This window comes from Nerophis lumbriciformis, linkage group LG05 (assembly GCF_033978685.3).
Source record: "Nerophis lumbriciformis linkage group LG05, RoL_Nlum_v2.1, whole genome shotgun sequence".
NCBI classification, from domain to species: domain Eukaryota; kingdom Metazoa; phylum Chordata; class Actinopteri; order Syngnathiformes; family Syngnathidae; genus Nerophis; species Nerophis lumbriciformis.
The window spans coordinates 1940001-1956041 of record NC_084552.2 but is presented as its reverse complement, the minus strand read 5'-3'; the positions used below and the strand labels follow the sequence as shown (position 1 = coordinate 1956041).

Genomic DNA, 16041 nt, shown 5'->3' with positions numbered 1-16041 from the left:
TAAGACTATGTGTGTAGATATCTGAAGTGTGTTACCAAGTGTTGAAGAGAAAAAGGGCAGACAAGTCCAAAGAGGGCAAGGCAAAAGGGGTCCAAGATCAGCGAGGGGTCCGTGGGGCAGAGAGAGACGTCAGAGTCCAGGGGCGAGTGAGGAGTCGGGAAACGAAGAAGGCAGTCCAAAAACACCAGGGAAACAACGGGAGATCTCGAGGAGGGAAGACTCGGGAAGGCAGGTACACCATGAGAAAACTAAGTTCCCACGCCGATCCTAGGGTCCACTGGTCTTTTAGCCAGCTCGCCCTCATCAGTTTCAGGTGTGATGATTGCCGGTGATTGATTGCAGCTGGTGGCTGCTGCAGGACGGGGACGTGCGCGGCGCGTCCCTGGATGTGCGCGCACCCGTGGCCGTGTCCCGAGGTGCGCACAGACGGATGAGCGGCGTTGGCAGGAGCCTGAGCCGTAACAACATATATATAATAATATATATATATATATATATATATATATATATATATATATATATATATATATATATATATATATATATATATATATATATATATAGGAAATACTTGACTTGGTGAATTCTAGCTGTAGATATACTCCTCCCCTCTTAAACACGCCCCCGCCCCAACCACGCCTCCCCACCCCCCACCCCCCACCTCCCGAAATCGGAGGTCTCAAGGTTGTCAAGTGTGATGACATGTCAATGATTCTGCACGGCAAGAAGAGGGCAATCATATGAAAAAGGGGTTTATTATAGTGTTCCCCACCCCTAGTAGACATACAAAAGTAACATGTTGGATAATAATATATATATTTATCTGATTACAAGGACGTATAAATATAAAAACACAGCATGTTAGGCACTGCGGTGGAAGAATAAGGCAGAAGGAACGATGCAAAAATAAAAAGTAGTTTTCAGTGTACAGCGACTACAGTGTTATTTATCCAAAGGCCAGTAAATGTCTCCCTTTTTGAAGTCAGTCTCTTTATGGGAGGTCCATGAGCTGATTCTGGATCAGTAAGAACTGTACAGTATATACAAGGCGAGCTCAGTCAGTCTGATGCCCAGTTTAACCTTTGACCCCCTGCCTTCATTATAGATCGTCGCCCTCCCTCGAGCTGAAGCTGCTCCGCCGGCTGCTGTCCTTGGACGCCGCCCCGGGCGACCCGGACGACAGCAGCGGGTCGCCGCCGAACGGCGACAGCGGGTCGTCCATGAGTAGCTCGTCCAGCCGGTGCTCGCCCTTGAGGGTGGCGCTGAAGATTTCCGTGAAGTGGGACAGCGGGTCGGAGAAGGTGGTGCAGCCGTCGACGCCCGCTATGTGGTCCTGAGGCCCGGAGGCGGAGCCGCCCTGGAGGGACGGGACGCCGGCGACCGCGGCTAACCTTTGGAGGTAATCATTGTTTGGGTCTTCCTGGTAGAGAGGGGGCTGCTGGGACCGCGGGGACGACTGCTGCTGCTTGAGGAGATGCGAGGACAGCTCTGTCGTCCCCAAAGAGGTGGCCATGTTCGGGAGGCCGTGCGCTCGAGCCTGCATCTCAAGTTCCTGTTCGGAAAGAAAAAAAAAAATTATCAGCATTTTCTTAATTCATGGGTGTCAAACTCTGGCCCGCGGGCCAAATTTGGCCCTTGAGGCAATATCAAATTAACATTAACATTTCGGGAGAACATTTGCACCGTAACACAACATAAACACAACAGGACAAATACCCAGAATCCCTTGCAGCACAAACTCTTCCGGGACGCTACAATATACACCCCTCCGCTACCATCAAACCCCGCCCCCGCCCACCAAGATAATTCACCGTTTGACCATACAGGTCACACTGAGGGTGGCCGTATAAACAACTTTAACACTGTTACAAATATGCGCCACACTGTGAACCCACACCAAACAAGAATGACAAAAACACATTTCGGGAGAACATTTGCACCGTAACACAACATAAACACAACAGAACAAATACCCAGAACCCCTTGCAGCATTAACTCTTCCGGGATGCTACAATATACACCCCCCCGCTACCATCAAACCCCGCCCCCGCCCACCAAGATAATTCACCGCTTGATCCACAGCCATACAGGTCACACTGAGGGTGGCCGTATAAACAACTTTAACACTGTTACAAATATGCGCCACACTGTGAACCCACACCAAACAAGAATGACAAAACACATTTCGGGAGAACATCCGCACCGTAACACAACATAAACACAACAGAACAAATACCCAGAATCCCTTGCAGCACAAACTCTTCCGGGACGCTACAATATACACCCCCCCGCTACCACCAAACCCCGCCCCCGAAGATAATTCACCGCTTGATCCATAGCCATACAGGTCACACTGAGGGTGGCCGTATAAACAACTATAACACTGTTACAAATATGCGCCACACTGTGAACCCACACCAAAACAAGAATGACAAAACACATTTCGGGAGAACATCCGCACCGTAACACAACATAAACACAACAGAACAAAGACCCAGAATCCCTTGCAGCACAAACTCTTCCGGGACGCTACAATATACACCCCCCCGCTACCACCAAACCCCGCACCCGAAGATAATTCACCGCTTGATCCATAGCCATACAGGTCACACTGAGGGTGGCCGTATAAACAACTTTAACACTGTTACAAATATGCGCCACACTGTGAACCCACACCAAACAAGAATGACAAAACACATTTCGGGAGAACATTTGCACCGTAACACAACATAAACACAACAGAACAAATACCCAGAATCCCTTGCAGCACAAACTCTTCTGGGACGCTACAATATACACCCCCCCCCGCTACCATCAAACCCCGCCCACCAAGATAATTCCCCGCTTGACCATACAGGTCACACTGAGGGTGGCCGTATAAACAACTTTAACACTGTTACGAATATGCGCCACACTGTGAACCCACACCAAACAAGAATGACAAAAACACATTTCGGGAGAACATCCACACCGTAACACAACATAAACACAACAGAACAAATACCCAGAATCCCTTGCAGCACAAACTCTTCCGGGACGCTACAATATACACCCCCCCGCTACCACCAAACCCCGCCCCCGAAGATAATTCACCGCTTGATCCACAGCCATACAGGTTACACTGAGGGTGGCCGTATAACCAACTATAACACTGTTACAAATATGCGCCACACTGTGAACCCACACCAAAACAAGAATGACAAAACACATTTCGGGAGAACATCCGCACCGTAACACAACATAAACACAACAGAACAAATACCCAGAATCCCTTGCAGCACAAACTCTTCCAAGACGCAACAATATACAGCCCCCGCTACCACCGAACCCCGCCCTCGAAGATTATTCACCGCTTGATCCATAGCCATACAGGTCACACTGAAGGTGGCCATATAAACAACTATAACACTGTTACAAATATGCGCCACACTGTGAACCCACACCAAGCAAGAATGACAAAACACATTTCGGGAGAACATCCGCACCGTAACACAACATAAACACAACAGAACAAATACCCAGAATCCCTTGCAGCACAAACTCTTCCGGGACGCTACAATATACAGCCCCCGCTACCACCAAACCCCGCCCCCGAAGATAACTCACCGCTTGATCCACAGCCATACAGGTCACACTGAGGGTGGCCGTATAAACAACTTTAACACTGTTACAAATATGCGCCACACTGTGAACCCACACCAAAACAAGAATGAAAAAACACATTTCGGGAGAACATTTGCACCGTAACACAACATAAACACAACAGAACAAAGACCCAGAATCCCTTGCAGCACAAACTCTTCCGGGACGCTACAATATACAGCCCCCGCTACCACCAAACCCCGCCCCTGAAGATAATTCACCGCTTGATCCATAGCCATACAGGTCACACTGAGGGTGGCCGTATAAACAACTTTAACACTGTTACAAATATGCGCCACACTGTGAACCCACACCAAACAAGAATGACAAAACACATTTCGGGAGAACATCCGCACCGTAACACAACATAAACACATCAGAACAAATACCCAGAATCCCTTGCAGCACAAACTCTTCCGGGACGCTACAATATACACCCCCCGCTACCACCAAACCCCGCCCCCGAAGATAATTCACCGCTTGATCCACAGCCATACAGGTCACACTGAGGGTGGCCGTATAAACAACGTTAACACTGTTACAAATATGCGCCACACTGTGAACCCACACCAAACAATGACAAAACACATTTCGGGAGAACATTTGCACCGTAACACAACATAAACACAACAGAACAAATACCCAGAATCCCTTGCAGCACAAACTCTTCCGGGACGCTACAATATACACACCCCCGCTACCATCAAACCCCGCCCCCGCCCACCAAGATAATTCACCGCTTGATCCACAGCCATACAGGTCACACTGAGGGTGGCCGTATAAACAACTTTAACACTGTTACAAATATGCGCCACACTGTGAACCCACACCAAACAAGAATGACAAAACACATTGCGGGAGAACATCCGCACCGTAACACAACATAAACACAACAGAACAAATACCCAGAACCCCTTGCAGCACTAACTCTTCCGGGACGCTGCAATATACACCCCCCGCTACCACCAAACCCCGCCCCCGAAGAAAATTCACCGCTTGATCCATAGCCATACAGGTCACACTGAGGGTGGCCGTATAAACAACTTTAACACTGTTACAAATATGCGCCACACTGTGAACCCACACCAAACAAGAATGACAAAACACATTTCGGGAGAACATTTGCACCGTAACACAACATATACACAACAGAACAAATACCCAGAACCCTTTGCAGCACTAACTCTTCCGGGACGCTACAATATACACCCCCCCCGCTACCATCAAACCCCGCCCCCGCCCACCAAGATAATTCACCGCTTGACCATACAGGTCACACTGAGGGTGGCCGTATAAACAACTTTAACACTGTTACAAATATGCGCCACACTGTGAACTCACACCAAACAAGAATGACAAAACACATTGCGGGAGAACATCCGCACCGTAACACAACATAAACACAACGGAACAAATACCCAGAACCCCTTGCAGCACTAACTCTTCCGGGACGCTGCAATATACACCCCCCGCTACCACCAAACCCCGCCCCCGAAGAAAATTCACCGCTTGATCCATAGCCATACAGGTCACACTGAGGGTGGCCGTATAAACAACTTTAACACTGTTACAAATATGCGCCACACTGTGAACCCACACCAAACAAGAATGACAAAACACATTTCGGGAGAACATTTGCACCGTAACACAACATATACACAACAGAACAAATACCCAGAACCCTTTGCAGCACTAACTCTTCCGGGACGCTACAATATACACCCCCCCCGCTACCATCAAACCCCGCCCCCGCCCACCAAGATAATTCACCGCTTGACCATACAGGTCACACTGAGGGTGGCCGTATAAACAACTTTAACACTGTTACAAATATGCGCCACACTGTGAACCCACACCAAAACAAGAATGAAAAAACACATTTCGGGAGAACATCCGCACCGTAACACAACATAAACACAACAGAACAAAGACCCAGAACCCCTTGCAGCACTAACTCTTCCGGGATGCTACAATATACACCCCCCGCTACCACCAAACCCCGCCCCCGCCCACCAAGATAATTCACCGCTTGATCCACAGCCATACAGGTCACACTGAGGGTGGCCGTATAAACAACTTTAACACTGTTACAAATATGCGCCACACTATGAATCCACACCAAACACATTTCGGGAGAACATCCGCACCGTAACACAACATAAACACAACAGAAAAAATACCCAGAATCCCTTGCAGCACTAACTCTTCCGGGCTGCAATATACACCCCTGCTACCACCAAACCCCGCCCACCTCAACCGACGCATGGGGGGAGGGGGGTTTGGTGATAGCGGGGGTGTATATTGCAGCCCGGAAAATTTAGGGCTGCATGGGATTCTGGGTATTTGTTTTGTTGTGTTTATGTTGTGTTACTGTGCGGATTTTCTCCCGAAATGTGTTTGTCATTCTTGTTTGTTGTGGATTCACAATGTGGCGCATATTACTAACAGTGTTAAAGTTATTTATACGGGCACCGTCAGTGTAACCTGTATTTCTGTTGGCCAAGTATGCGTTGCATTTACGCGTGTGTGCGTGCTGAAGTCGCACATATTTTGTGATCGGGCTGGCACGTAGTTGGAATGGATGGTTGGTTTATGCTCTAATGTATTAGTCTGTGGAAAAAGTTAATGTTGATAGTTACCTCAGAAGGCTGCAAATAGAAAAGAATCATTAAATCATTAACCACTAGTTATGCGAACATAGTTGTACACGTTGGCTCCAATGACACTAGAATGAGACAGTCAGAGATTACAAAGAGAAACATAGCCAGGACTTGTGATCTCGCTAGAAAGATGTCCAGGCATCGAGTAATTGTCTCTGGCCCCCTGCCTGCGAGAGGCAATGATGAGAGATATAGCAGATTAGTCTCGCTTAACAAGCGGCTGGCTAGCTTCTGTAGACAACAGGGACTAACGTTTATTGATAATTGGCCCTCTTTCTGGGGCAAACCGGGCTTGCTAATGAGAGACGGCCTTCACCCTAACCAGGAAGGCGCCTTGATCCTGCCTAAAAACATAGACTACTGTTTAAGTCACATTTGACTAACTACACTAGAGCAAGGATGTCGTTGTGACTTGTGCAGCCCTTTGAGACACTTGTGATTTAGGGCTATATAAATAAACATTGATTGATTGATTGATTGAATTTTTATTTAAATTGTATTTGATATGCCATTGATATTTTTTAATTATTAGGGCCCGCATGGCCCATTGCATAAGGACTCCCTTGGGAGTCCTTATGCAATGGGACATAAGGACCTATTGAATTTGTAAGGTTTTATTATTCTTTATTTTTCCGCCGCCACATTAAACTGTAATTTGACCCACTTAACATGCTTCAAAACTCACCATATTTGACCCACACATCAGGACCTGCGAAAATGGCCTTTTAAAAAAAAACGAACCACAATTCTCAAAATTGCGCTCTAGCGCCCCCTAGGAAAAAAAAAACTAGACTGCCTGTAACTCCCACTAGGAAGGTCGGAAAGACATGAAACAAAATCCTCTATGTAGGTCTGACTCAGACCTAACTTTCATAATGGTACATTCTCGGGCTAAAAACAACAGGAAGTTGGCAATTCCCCCTTCAAGACAAAAAAGTACTAAAAACAGTCACTTTTGCTTCTTTGAGCTGTAATTTGACCCCCTTAACATGCTTCAAAACTCACCAAACTGAACGCACACATCCGGACTGGCAAAAAGTGCGATCTAATAAAAAAACCTAACCCCAAATCTCAAAATTGCGCTCTAGCGCAATTTTGAATAAAACGCAGAAAAAACTGCTCCTCGGAAGAAAAAAATGACAAAACTGCCTGTAACTCCCACTGGGAAGGTCGGAGAGAGATGAAACGAAAACCTCTCCGTATGTCTCACTTAGACCTACATTTCATAAATTGACAACCCCCAGCAAAAATATACAGGAAGTTTGCTATTCCCCCTTCAACACAACATTTTTGTAAAAACCGGTCACCTTTCTTCAAACATTATCTCCTCTGAGCGCGTTTCTTGTTTCGGCTTCAAACTAACACAGGAGAGAGATTGAACCCTTCTGATTAAAAGTTGGTGAAAGAGTTGTGATACCTGCTCTGGTTTTCATTTTATGACCCTTCAAAGACCCGCTGCACTGATGCTCCTGCGGTGCTGTTTTTTTAAGATGGCTGCTCAAAAGCAGGAAGCACCAACGTGCCCACACAATGCAGACAAGGTAGGTACACTAGACAAAAGTATTGGGACACTTCAGACTAAAAGTAGACAAAAGTATTGGGACACTTAGGACTAGCACCTGCCAAATACGCGGGCCCGACCAACGCTGCTTGCAGCTTTAATTAGGGCCCGCATGGCCCATTGCATAAGGACTCCCTTTGGGAGTCCTTATGCAATGGGACATAAGGACCTATTGAATTTGTACGGTTTTATTCTTTATTCTTTATTCTTTATTCTTCCGCCGCCACATTAAACTGTCATCTGACCCAATTTAACATGCTTCAAAACTCACCATATTTGACCCACACACCAGGACCTGCAAAAATTGCCTTTTTAAAAAAAAAACGAACCACAAAACTCAAAATTGCGCTCTAGCGCCCCCTAGGAAAAAAAAAACTAGACTGCCTGTAACTCCCACTAGGAAGGTCGGAGAGACATGAAACAAAAACCTCTATGTAGGTCTGACTTAGACCTACATTTCATAATAGCACATTTTCGGGCTAAAATCAACAGGAAGTTGGCAATTCCCCCTTCAAGACAAAAAAGTACTAAAAACAGTCACTTTTGCCTCTTTGAGCTGTAATTTGACCCCCTTAACATGCTTCAAAACTCACCGAACTGAACGCACACATCAGGACTGGCAAAAAGTGTGATCTAATAAAAAAACCTAACCCCAAATCTCAAAATTGTGCTCTAGCGCAATTTTTGAATAAAACGCAGAAAAAACTGCTCCTCGGAAGAAAAAAATGACAACACTGCCTGTAACTCCCACTGGGAAGGTCGGAGAGACATGAAACAAAAACCACTATGTAGGTCTCACTTAGACCTAGTTTTCATAATTGTATATCATCGGGCAGAAATCAACAGGAAGTTGGCAATTCCCCCTTCAAGACAAAAAAGTACTAAAAACAGTTACTTTTGCCTCTTTGAGCTGTAATTTGACCCCCTTAACACGCTTCAAAACTCACCAAACTGAATGCACACATCAGGAATGGCAAAAATTGCGATCTAATAAAAAAACAAAACTAACCCAAAATCTCACAATTGCGCTCTAGAGCAATTTTTGAATAAAACGGAGAAAAAACTGCTCCTTGGAAGAAAAAAATGACAAAACTGCCTGTAACTCCCACTGGGAAGGTCGGAGAGACATGAAACAAAAACCACTATGTAGGTCTCACTTAGACCTAGTTTTCATAATTGTATATCATCGGGCAGAAATCAACAGGAAGTTGGAAATTCCCCCTTCAAGACAAAAAAGTACTAAAAACAGTTACTTTTGCCTTTTTGAGCTGTAATTTGACCCCTTAACACGCTTCAAAACTCACCAAACTGAACGCACACATCAGGACTGGCAAAAATTGCGATCTAATAAAAAAAAAACTAACCCAAAATCTCAAAATTGCGCTCTAGAGCAATTTTTGAATAAAACGGAGAAAAAACTGCTCCTCGGAAGAAAAAAAATGACAAAACTGCCTGTAACTCCCACTGGGAAGGTCGGAGAGACATGAAACAAAAACCTCTATGTAGGTCTTAGACCTACATTTCATAAATTGACAACCCCCAGCAAAAATCAACAGGAAGTTTGCTATTCCCCCTTCAAAACAATTTTTTTGTAAAAACCGGTCACCTTCCTTCAAAAACTATCTCCTCTGAGCGCGTTTGTCGTTTCGGCTTCAAACTAACACAGGAGAGAGATTAAACCCTTGTGTATAATCCAATCCAATCCAATCCAATCCACTTTATTTATATAGCACATTTAAACAACAAAATGTTTCCAAAGTGCTGCACAACCATATTAAACACAATTAAAAACAATTTCAAAGGGTAAAACCAATTAAAACAGTAAATTGAAAGCAACATTTCAAAAACACAGAGGACAACAAAGGACCACACAACTCACGTAGTTTTAAAAGCCAGAGAATAAAAGTGGGTCTTAAGACGAGACTTAAAACACTCCACTGTGGGAACAGTTCGAATATGGAGGGGCAGAGTGTTCCAGAGCTTAGGGCCGACCACAGAGAAGGCCCTGTCTCCCCTGGTTTTAAGTCTCGTCTTGGACACTCGTATAAAATAACAGAACAGCTTTTTTTAATACCTGCTCCGGTTTTGATTTTATGACCCTTCAAAGACCCGCTGCGCTGATGCTGCTGTTTTTTCAAGAAGGCTGCTTAAAAGCAGGAAGCACCAACGTGCCCACACAATGCAGACAAGGTAGGTACACTAGACAAAAGTCTTGGGACACTTCAGACTAAAAGTAGACAAAAGTATTGGGACACTTAGGACTAGCACCTGCCAAATACGCGGGCCCGACCAACGCTGCTTGCAGCTTTAATTAGGGCCCGCATGGCCCATTGCATAAGGACTCCCAAAGGGACATAAGGACCTATTGAATTTGTAAGGTTTTATTCTTTATTCTTTATTCTTTATTCTTCCGCCGCCACATTAAACTGTCATTTGACCCAATTTAACATGCTTCAAAACTCATCATATTTGAACCACACACCAGGACCTGCAAAAATTGCCTTTTTAAAAAAAAAAACGAACCACAAAACTCAAAATTGCGCTCTAGCGCCCCCTAGGAAAAAAAAAACTAGACTGCCTGTAACTCCCACTAGGAAGGTCGGAGAGACATGAAACAAAAACCTCTATGTAGGTCTGACTTAGACCTACATTTCATAATAGTACATTGTCGGGCTAAAATCAACAGGAAGTTGGCAATTCCCCCTTCAAGACAAAAAAGTACTAAAAACAGTAACTTTTGCCTCTTTGAGCTGTAATTTGACCCCCTTAACACGCTTCAAAACTCACCAAACTGAACGCACACATCAGGACTGGCAAAAATTGCGATCTAATAAAAAAAACTAACCCAAAATCTCAAAATTGCGCTCTAGAGCAATTTTTGAATAAAACGGAGAAAAAACTGCTCCTCGGAAGAAAAAAATGACAACACTGCCTGTAACTCCCACTGGGAAGGTCGGAGAGACATGAAACAAAAACCTCTATGTAAGTCTCACTTAGACCTACATTTCATAAATTGACAACCCCCAGCAAAAATCAACAGGAAGTTTGCTATTCCCCTTTCAAAACAAATTTTTTGTAAAAACCGGTCACCTTCCTTCAAAAACTATCTCCTCTGAGCGCGTTTGTCGTTTCGGCTTCAAACTAACACAGGAGAGAGATTCAATCTCAATCAATCAATCTTTATTTATATAGCCCTAAATCACAAGTGTCTCAAAGGGCTGCACAAGCCACAACGACATCCTCGGTACAAAGCCCACATACGGGCAAGGAAAAACTCACCCCAGTGGGACGTCGATGTGAATGACTATGAGAAACCTTGGAGAGGACCGCATATGTGGGTAACCCTTGTGTATAATCCAATCCAATCCACTTTATTTATATAGCACATTTAAACAACAAAATGTTTCCAAAGTGCTGCACAACCATATTAAACACAATTAAAAACAATAAAAAATAAACATGATTAAAAACAATTTCAAAGGGTAAAACCAATTAAAACAGTAAATTGAAAGCAACATTTCAAAAACACAGAGGACAACAAAGGACCACACAACTCACGTAGTGTTAAAAGCCAGAGAATAAAAGTGGGTCTTAAGACGAGACTTAAAACACTCCACTGTGGGAACAGTTCGAATATGGAGGGGCAGAGTGTTCCAGAGCTTAGGGCCGACCACAGAGAAGGCCCTGTCTCCCCTGGTTTTAAGTCTCGTCTTGGACACTCGTATAAAATAACAGAACAGCTTTTTAATACCTGCTCCGGTTTTGATTTTATGACCCTTCAAAGACCCGCTGCGCTGATGCTGCTGCGCTGCTGTTTTTTTAAGATGGCTGCTTAAAAGCAGGAAGCACCAGCGTGCCCACACAATGCAGACAAGGTAGGTACACTAGACAAAAGTCTTGGGACACTTCAGCCTAAAAGTAGACAAAAGTATTGGGACACTTAGGACTAGCACCTGCCAAATACGCGGGCCCGACCAACGCTGCTTGCAGCTTTAATTAGGGCCCGCATGGCCCATTGCATAAGGACTCCCTTTGGGAGTCCTTATGCAATGGGACATAAGGACCTATTGAATTTGTAAGGTTTTATTCTTTATTCTTTATTCTTTATTCTTCCGCCGCCACATTAAACTGTCATTTGACCCAATTTAACATGCTTCAAAACTCACCATATTTGACCCACACACCAGGACCTGCAAAAATTGCCTTTTTAAAAAAAAAACGAACCACAAAACTCAAAATTGCGCTCTAGCGCCCCCTAGGGGAAAAAAAACTAGACTGCCTGTAACTCCCACTAGGAAGGTCGGAGAGACATGAAACAAAAACCTCTATGTAGGTCTGACTTAGACCTACATTTCATAATAGTACATTGTCGGGCTAAAATCAACAGGAAGTTGGCAATTCCCCCTTCAAGACAAAAAAGTACTAAAAACAGTCACTTTTGCCTCTTTGAGCTGTAATTTGACCCACTTAACATGCTTCAAAACTCACCAAACTGAACGCACACATCAGGACTGGCAAAAATTGCGATTTTATAAAAAAATCTAACCCCAAATCTCAAAATTGCGCTCTAGCGCAATTTTGAATAAAACGCAGAAAAAACTGCTCCTCGGAAGAAAAAAATGACAAAACTGCCTGTAACTCCCACTGGGAAGGTCGGAGAGACATGAAACAAAAACCTCTATGTAGGTCTAACTTAGACCTACAGTTCATAAATTGACAACCCCCAGCAAAAATCAACAGGAAGTTTGCTATTCCCCCTTCAAAACAAAATGTTTGTAAAAACCGGTCACCTTTCTTCAAACATTATCTCCTCTGAGCGTGTTTGTCGTTTCGGCTTCAAACTAACACAAGAGAGAGATTGAACCCTTCTGATTAAAAGTTGGCGAAAGAGTTTTGATGCCTGCTCCGGTTTTGATTTTATGACCCTTCAAAGAACCTCTGCGCTGATGCTGCTGTTTTTTCAAGATGGCTGCTTAAAAGCAGGAAGTACCAGCGTGCCCACACAATGCAGACAAGGTAGGTACACTAAACAAAAGTCTTGGGACAATTCGGACTACAAGTAGACAAAAGTATTGGGACACTTATGACTACCACTGGACAAAAGTATTGGGACACTTAGGACTACCACTGGACAAAAGTATTGGGACACATAGCACGAAAACTGGACAAAAGTATTGGGACACTTGGGACTACAACTTGACAAAAGTATTGGGACACTTATGACTACCACTGGACAAAAGTATTGGGACACTTAGGACTACCACTGGACAAAAGTATTGGGACACATAGCACGAAAACTGGACAAAAGTATTGGGACACTTGGGACTACAACTTGACAAAAGTATTGGGACACTTATGACTACCACTGGACAAAAGTATTGGGACACTTATGACCAAAACTGGACAAAAGTATTGGGACACTTACAATGCACAAAAGTATTGGGACACTTAGGAATACCACTGGACAAAAGTATTGGGACACTTGGGACTACAACTTGACAAAAGTATTGGGACACTTATGACTACCACTGGACAAAAGTATTGGGACACTTAGGACTACCACTGGACAAAAGTATTGGGACACATAGCACGAAAACTGGACAAAAGTATTGGGACACTTGGGACTACAACTTGACAAAAGTATTGGGACACTTATGACTACCACTGGACAAAAGTATTGGGACACTTATGACCAAAACTGGACAAAAGTATTGGGACACTTACAATGCACAAAAGTATTGGGACACTTAGGAATACCACTGGACAAAAGTATTGGGACACCTACACTGGATAAAAGTATTGCGACACTTAGGACTACAACTTGACAAAAGTATTGGGACACTTAGGACTAAAACTGGACAAAAGTATTGGGACACTTAGGACTAGCACCTGCCAAATACGCGGGCCCGACCAACGCTGCTTGCAGCTTTAATTATTATTATTATTTGAAACTCGATTTTGCATGTCACTATAAAGTTATATAAGCCTTTCTTGTTCAATATTCAACGCAAAACTTGTTTGGGTCCCTATTAAAAGGTTCATTTTGTTCCACCTTGGCCCGCGGCTTTGTTCAGTTTTAAATTTAAATGATAACATTGCATATATTGTACCTGAATCCTGAGCATCAGCCTCCTGTTGGCCTGCTCCAGCTTCTTCTGCCGCCCCTCCAAGTCGCGGGCGTGCTGCTGCTCCTTCTGCAGCCACCTGATGTACTCCACCGAGGCCTTCAGGATGGTGCCTTTGTTCCAGCGCATGTCGCTGCATAGAAAATGTTCAAGATAACCCCTTTTTAGTTTTCTCCCGCCGTCTTCTCACGAAGTGAATAAGAAATGACGACTTACACAGGGAATTATTCATCCTTAGACTCTGAAAGGGGGGGTTTTAATAGAATAATTAAGTAGCTACGTGGAAAAAGTCCATTCTCGTACTTCCGCGGCGTCTAAAATTAATCCTGGAGTACAAATAGGTGAAGGAAAATGGGCTAAGTTGGCGAAGGTGCAAGTCATTCTACGGTGGAGATTACCGCCGGTTTTTATTTTATTATTTAAAAGGAAAGGTGGTGAAATTGTCCTTTTCCACAAGGAGTGCCGGCTGAATCAAAGCTAATAATCTCCTTTATCCCGCGTTAATGGCACGGCGGCGACAAGGCCGACCTTCCATTTAAAAATGTGCGGCAAAGTTCAATTGGAAGAGACGGCCGCCGGGAATTTAATTCAGTTCTGGTTGTTCTTCAAACTTTGATTCGCTCTTGTCCAAATGTGAAAAGTTCAAGTGCATTCAAATTCATTTAGCGTTGAATTTAATCCACTTCCTGCCGGCTCTTGCAGGCCTTTGAGTGACTAATGCGATCCCAGTGTCAAAAAATAAAGAATAATGCTCAATGTCTTCTATTTCTGGGGCTGAGGTTGCTGAGGTAGTTAAAAAGCTCCTCGGTGGCAAGGCCCCGGGGGTAGATGAGATCCGCCCGGAGTTCCTTAAGGCTCTGGATGCTGTGGGGCTGTCTTGGTTGACAAGACTCTGCAGCATCGCGTGGACATCGGGGGCGGTGCCTCTGGATTGGCAGACCGGGGTGGTGGTTCCTCTCTTTAAGAAGGGGAACCGGAGGGTGTGTTCTAACTATCGTGGGATCACACTCCTCAGCCTTCCCGGTAAGGTCTATTCAGGTGTACTGGAGAGGAGGCTACGCCGGATAGTCGAACCTCGGATTCAGGAGGAACAGTGTGGTTTTCGTCCTGGTCGTGGAACTGTGGACCAGCTCTATACTCTCGGCAGGGTCCTTGAGGGTGCATGGGAGTTTGCCCAACCAGTCTACATGTGTTTTGTGGACTTGGAGAAGGCATTCGACCGTGTCCCTCGGGAAGTCCTGTGGGGAGTGCTCAGAGAGTATGGGGTATCGGACTGTCTGATTGTGGCAGTTCGCTCCCTGTATGATCAGTGTCAGAGCTTGGTCCGCATTGCCGGCAGTAAGTCGGACACGTTTCCAGTGAGGGTTGGACTCCGCCAAGGCTGCCCTTTGTCACCCATTCTGTTCATAACTTTTATGGACAGAATTTCTAGGCGCAGTCAAGGCGTTGAGGGGATCTGGTTTGGTGGCTGCAGGATTAGATCTCTGCTTTTTGCAGATGATGTGGTCCTGATGGCTTCATCTGGCCAGGATCTTCAGCTCTCGCTGGATCGGTTCGCAGCCGAGTGTGAAGCGACTGGGATGAGAATCAGCACCTCCAAGTCCGAGTCCATGGTTCTCGCCCGGAAAAGGGTGGAATGCCATCTTCGGGTTGGGGAGGAGACCCTGCCCCAAGTGGAGGAGTTCAAGTACCTCGGAGTCTTGTTCACGAGCGAGGGAAGAGTGGATCGTGAGATCGACAGGCGGATCGGTGCGGCGTCTTCAGTAATGCGGACGCTGTATCGATCCGTTGTGGTGAAGAAGGAGCTGAGCCGGAAGGCAAAGCTCTCAATTTACCGGTCGATCTACGTTCCCATCCTCACCTATGGTCATGAGCTTTGGGTTATGACCGAAAGGACAAGATCACGGGTACAAGCGGCCGAAATGAGTTTCCTCCGCCGGGTGGCGGGGCTCTCCCTTAGTGATAGGGTGAGAAGCTCTGTCATCCGGGGGGAGCTCAAAGTAAAGCCGCTGCTCCTCCACATGGAGAGGAGCCAGATGAGGTGCTTCGGGCA

At 45.1% G+C, this 16041-nt stretch overlaps 1 protein-coding gene across 6 annotated transcripts in view; it reads right to left on the bottom strand.

Annotated features, from left to right (window-relative positions):
- Positions 1-756: 756 nt before the first annotated feature.
- tfec (transcription factor EC) overlaps positions 757-16041 on the bottom strand; it is a 78838-nt gene continuing 63553 nt past the window's right edge. For all 6 annotated transcript variants that reach the window (XM_061961450.2, XM_061961455.2, XM_061961449.2 and 3 more), the window contains exons 7-8: positions 13974-14121; positions 757-1552 (exon numbers count right to left, since the gene is read on the bottom strand). In XM_061961450.2, coding sequence (XP_061817434.1) covers positions 1100-1552; positions 13974-14121 — 601 coding nt within the window. In that variant the 3' untranslated portion in view covers positions 757-1099. The remainder of the gene's footprint in view (positions 1553-13973; positions 14122-16041) is intronic.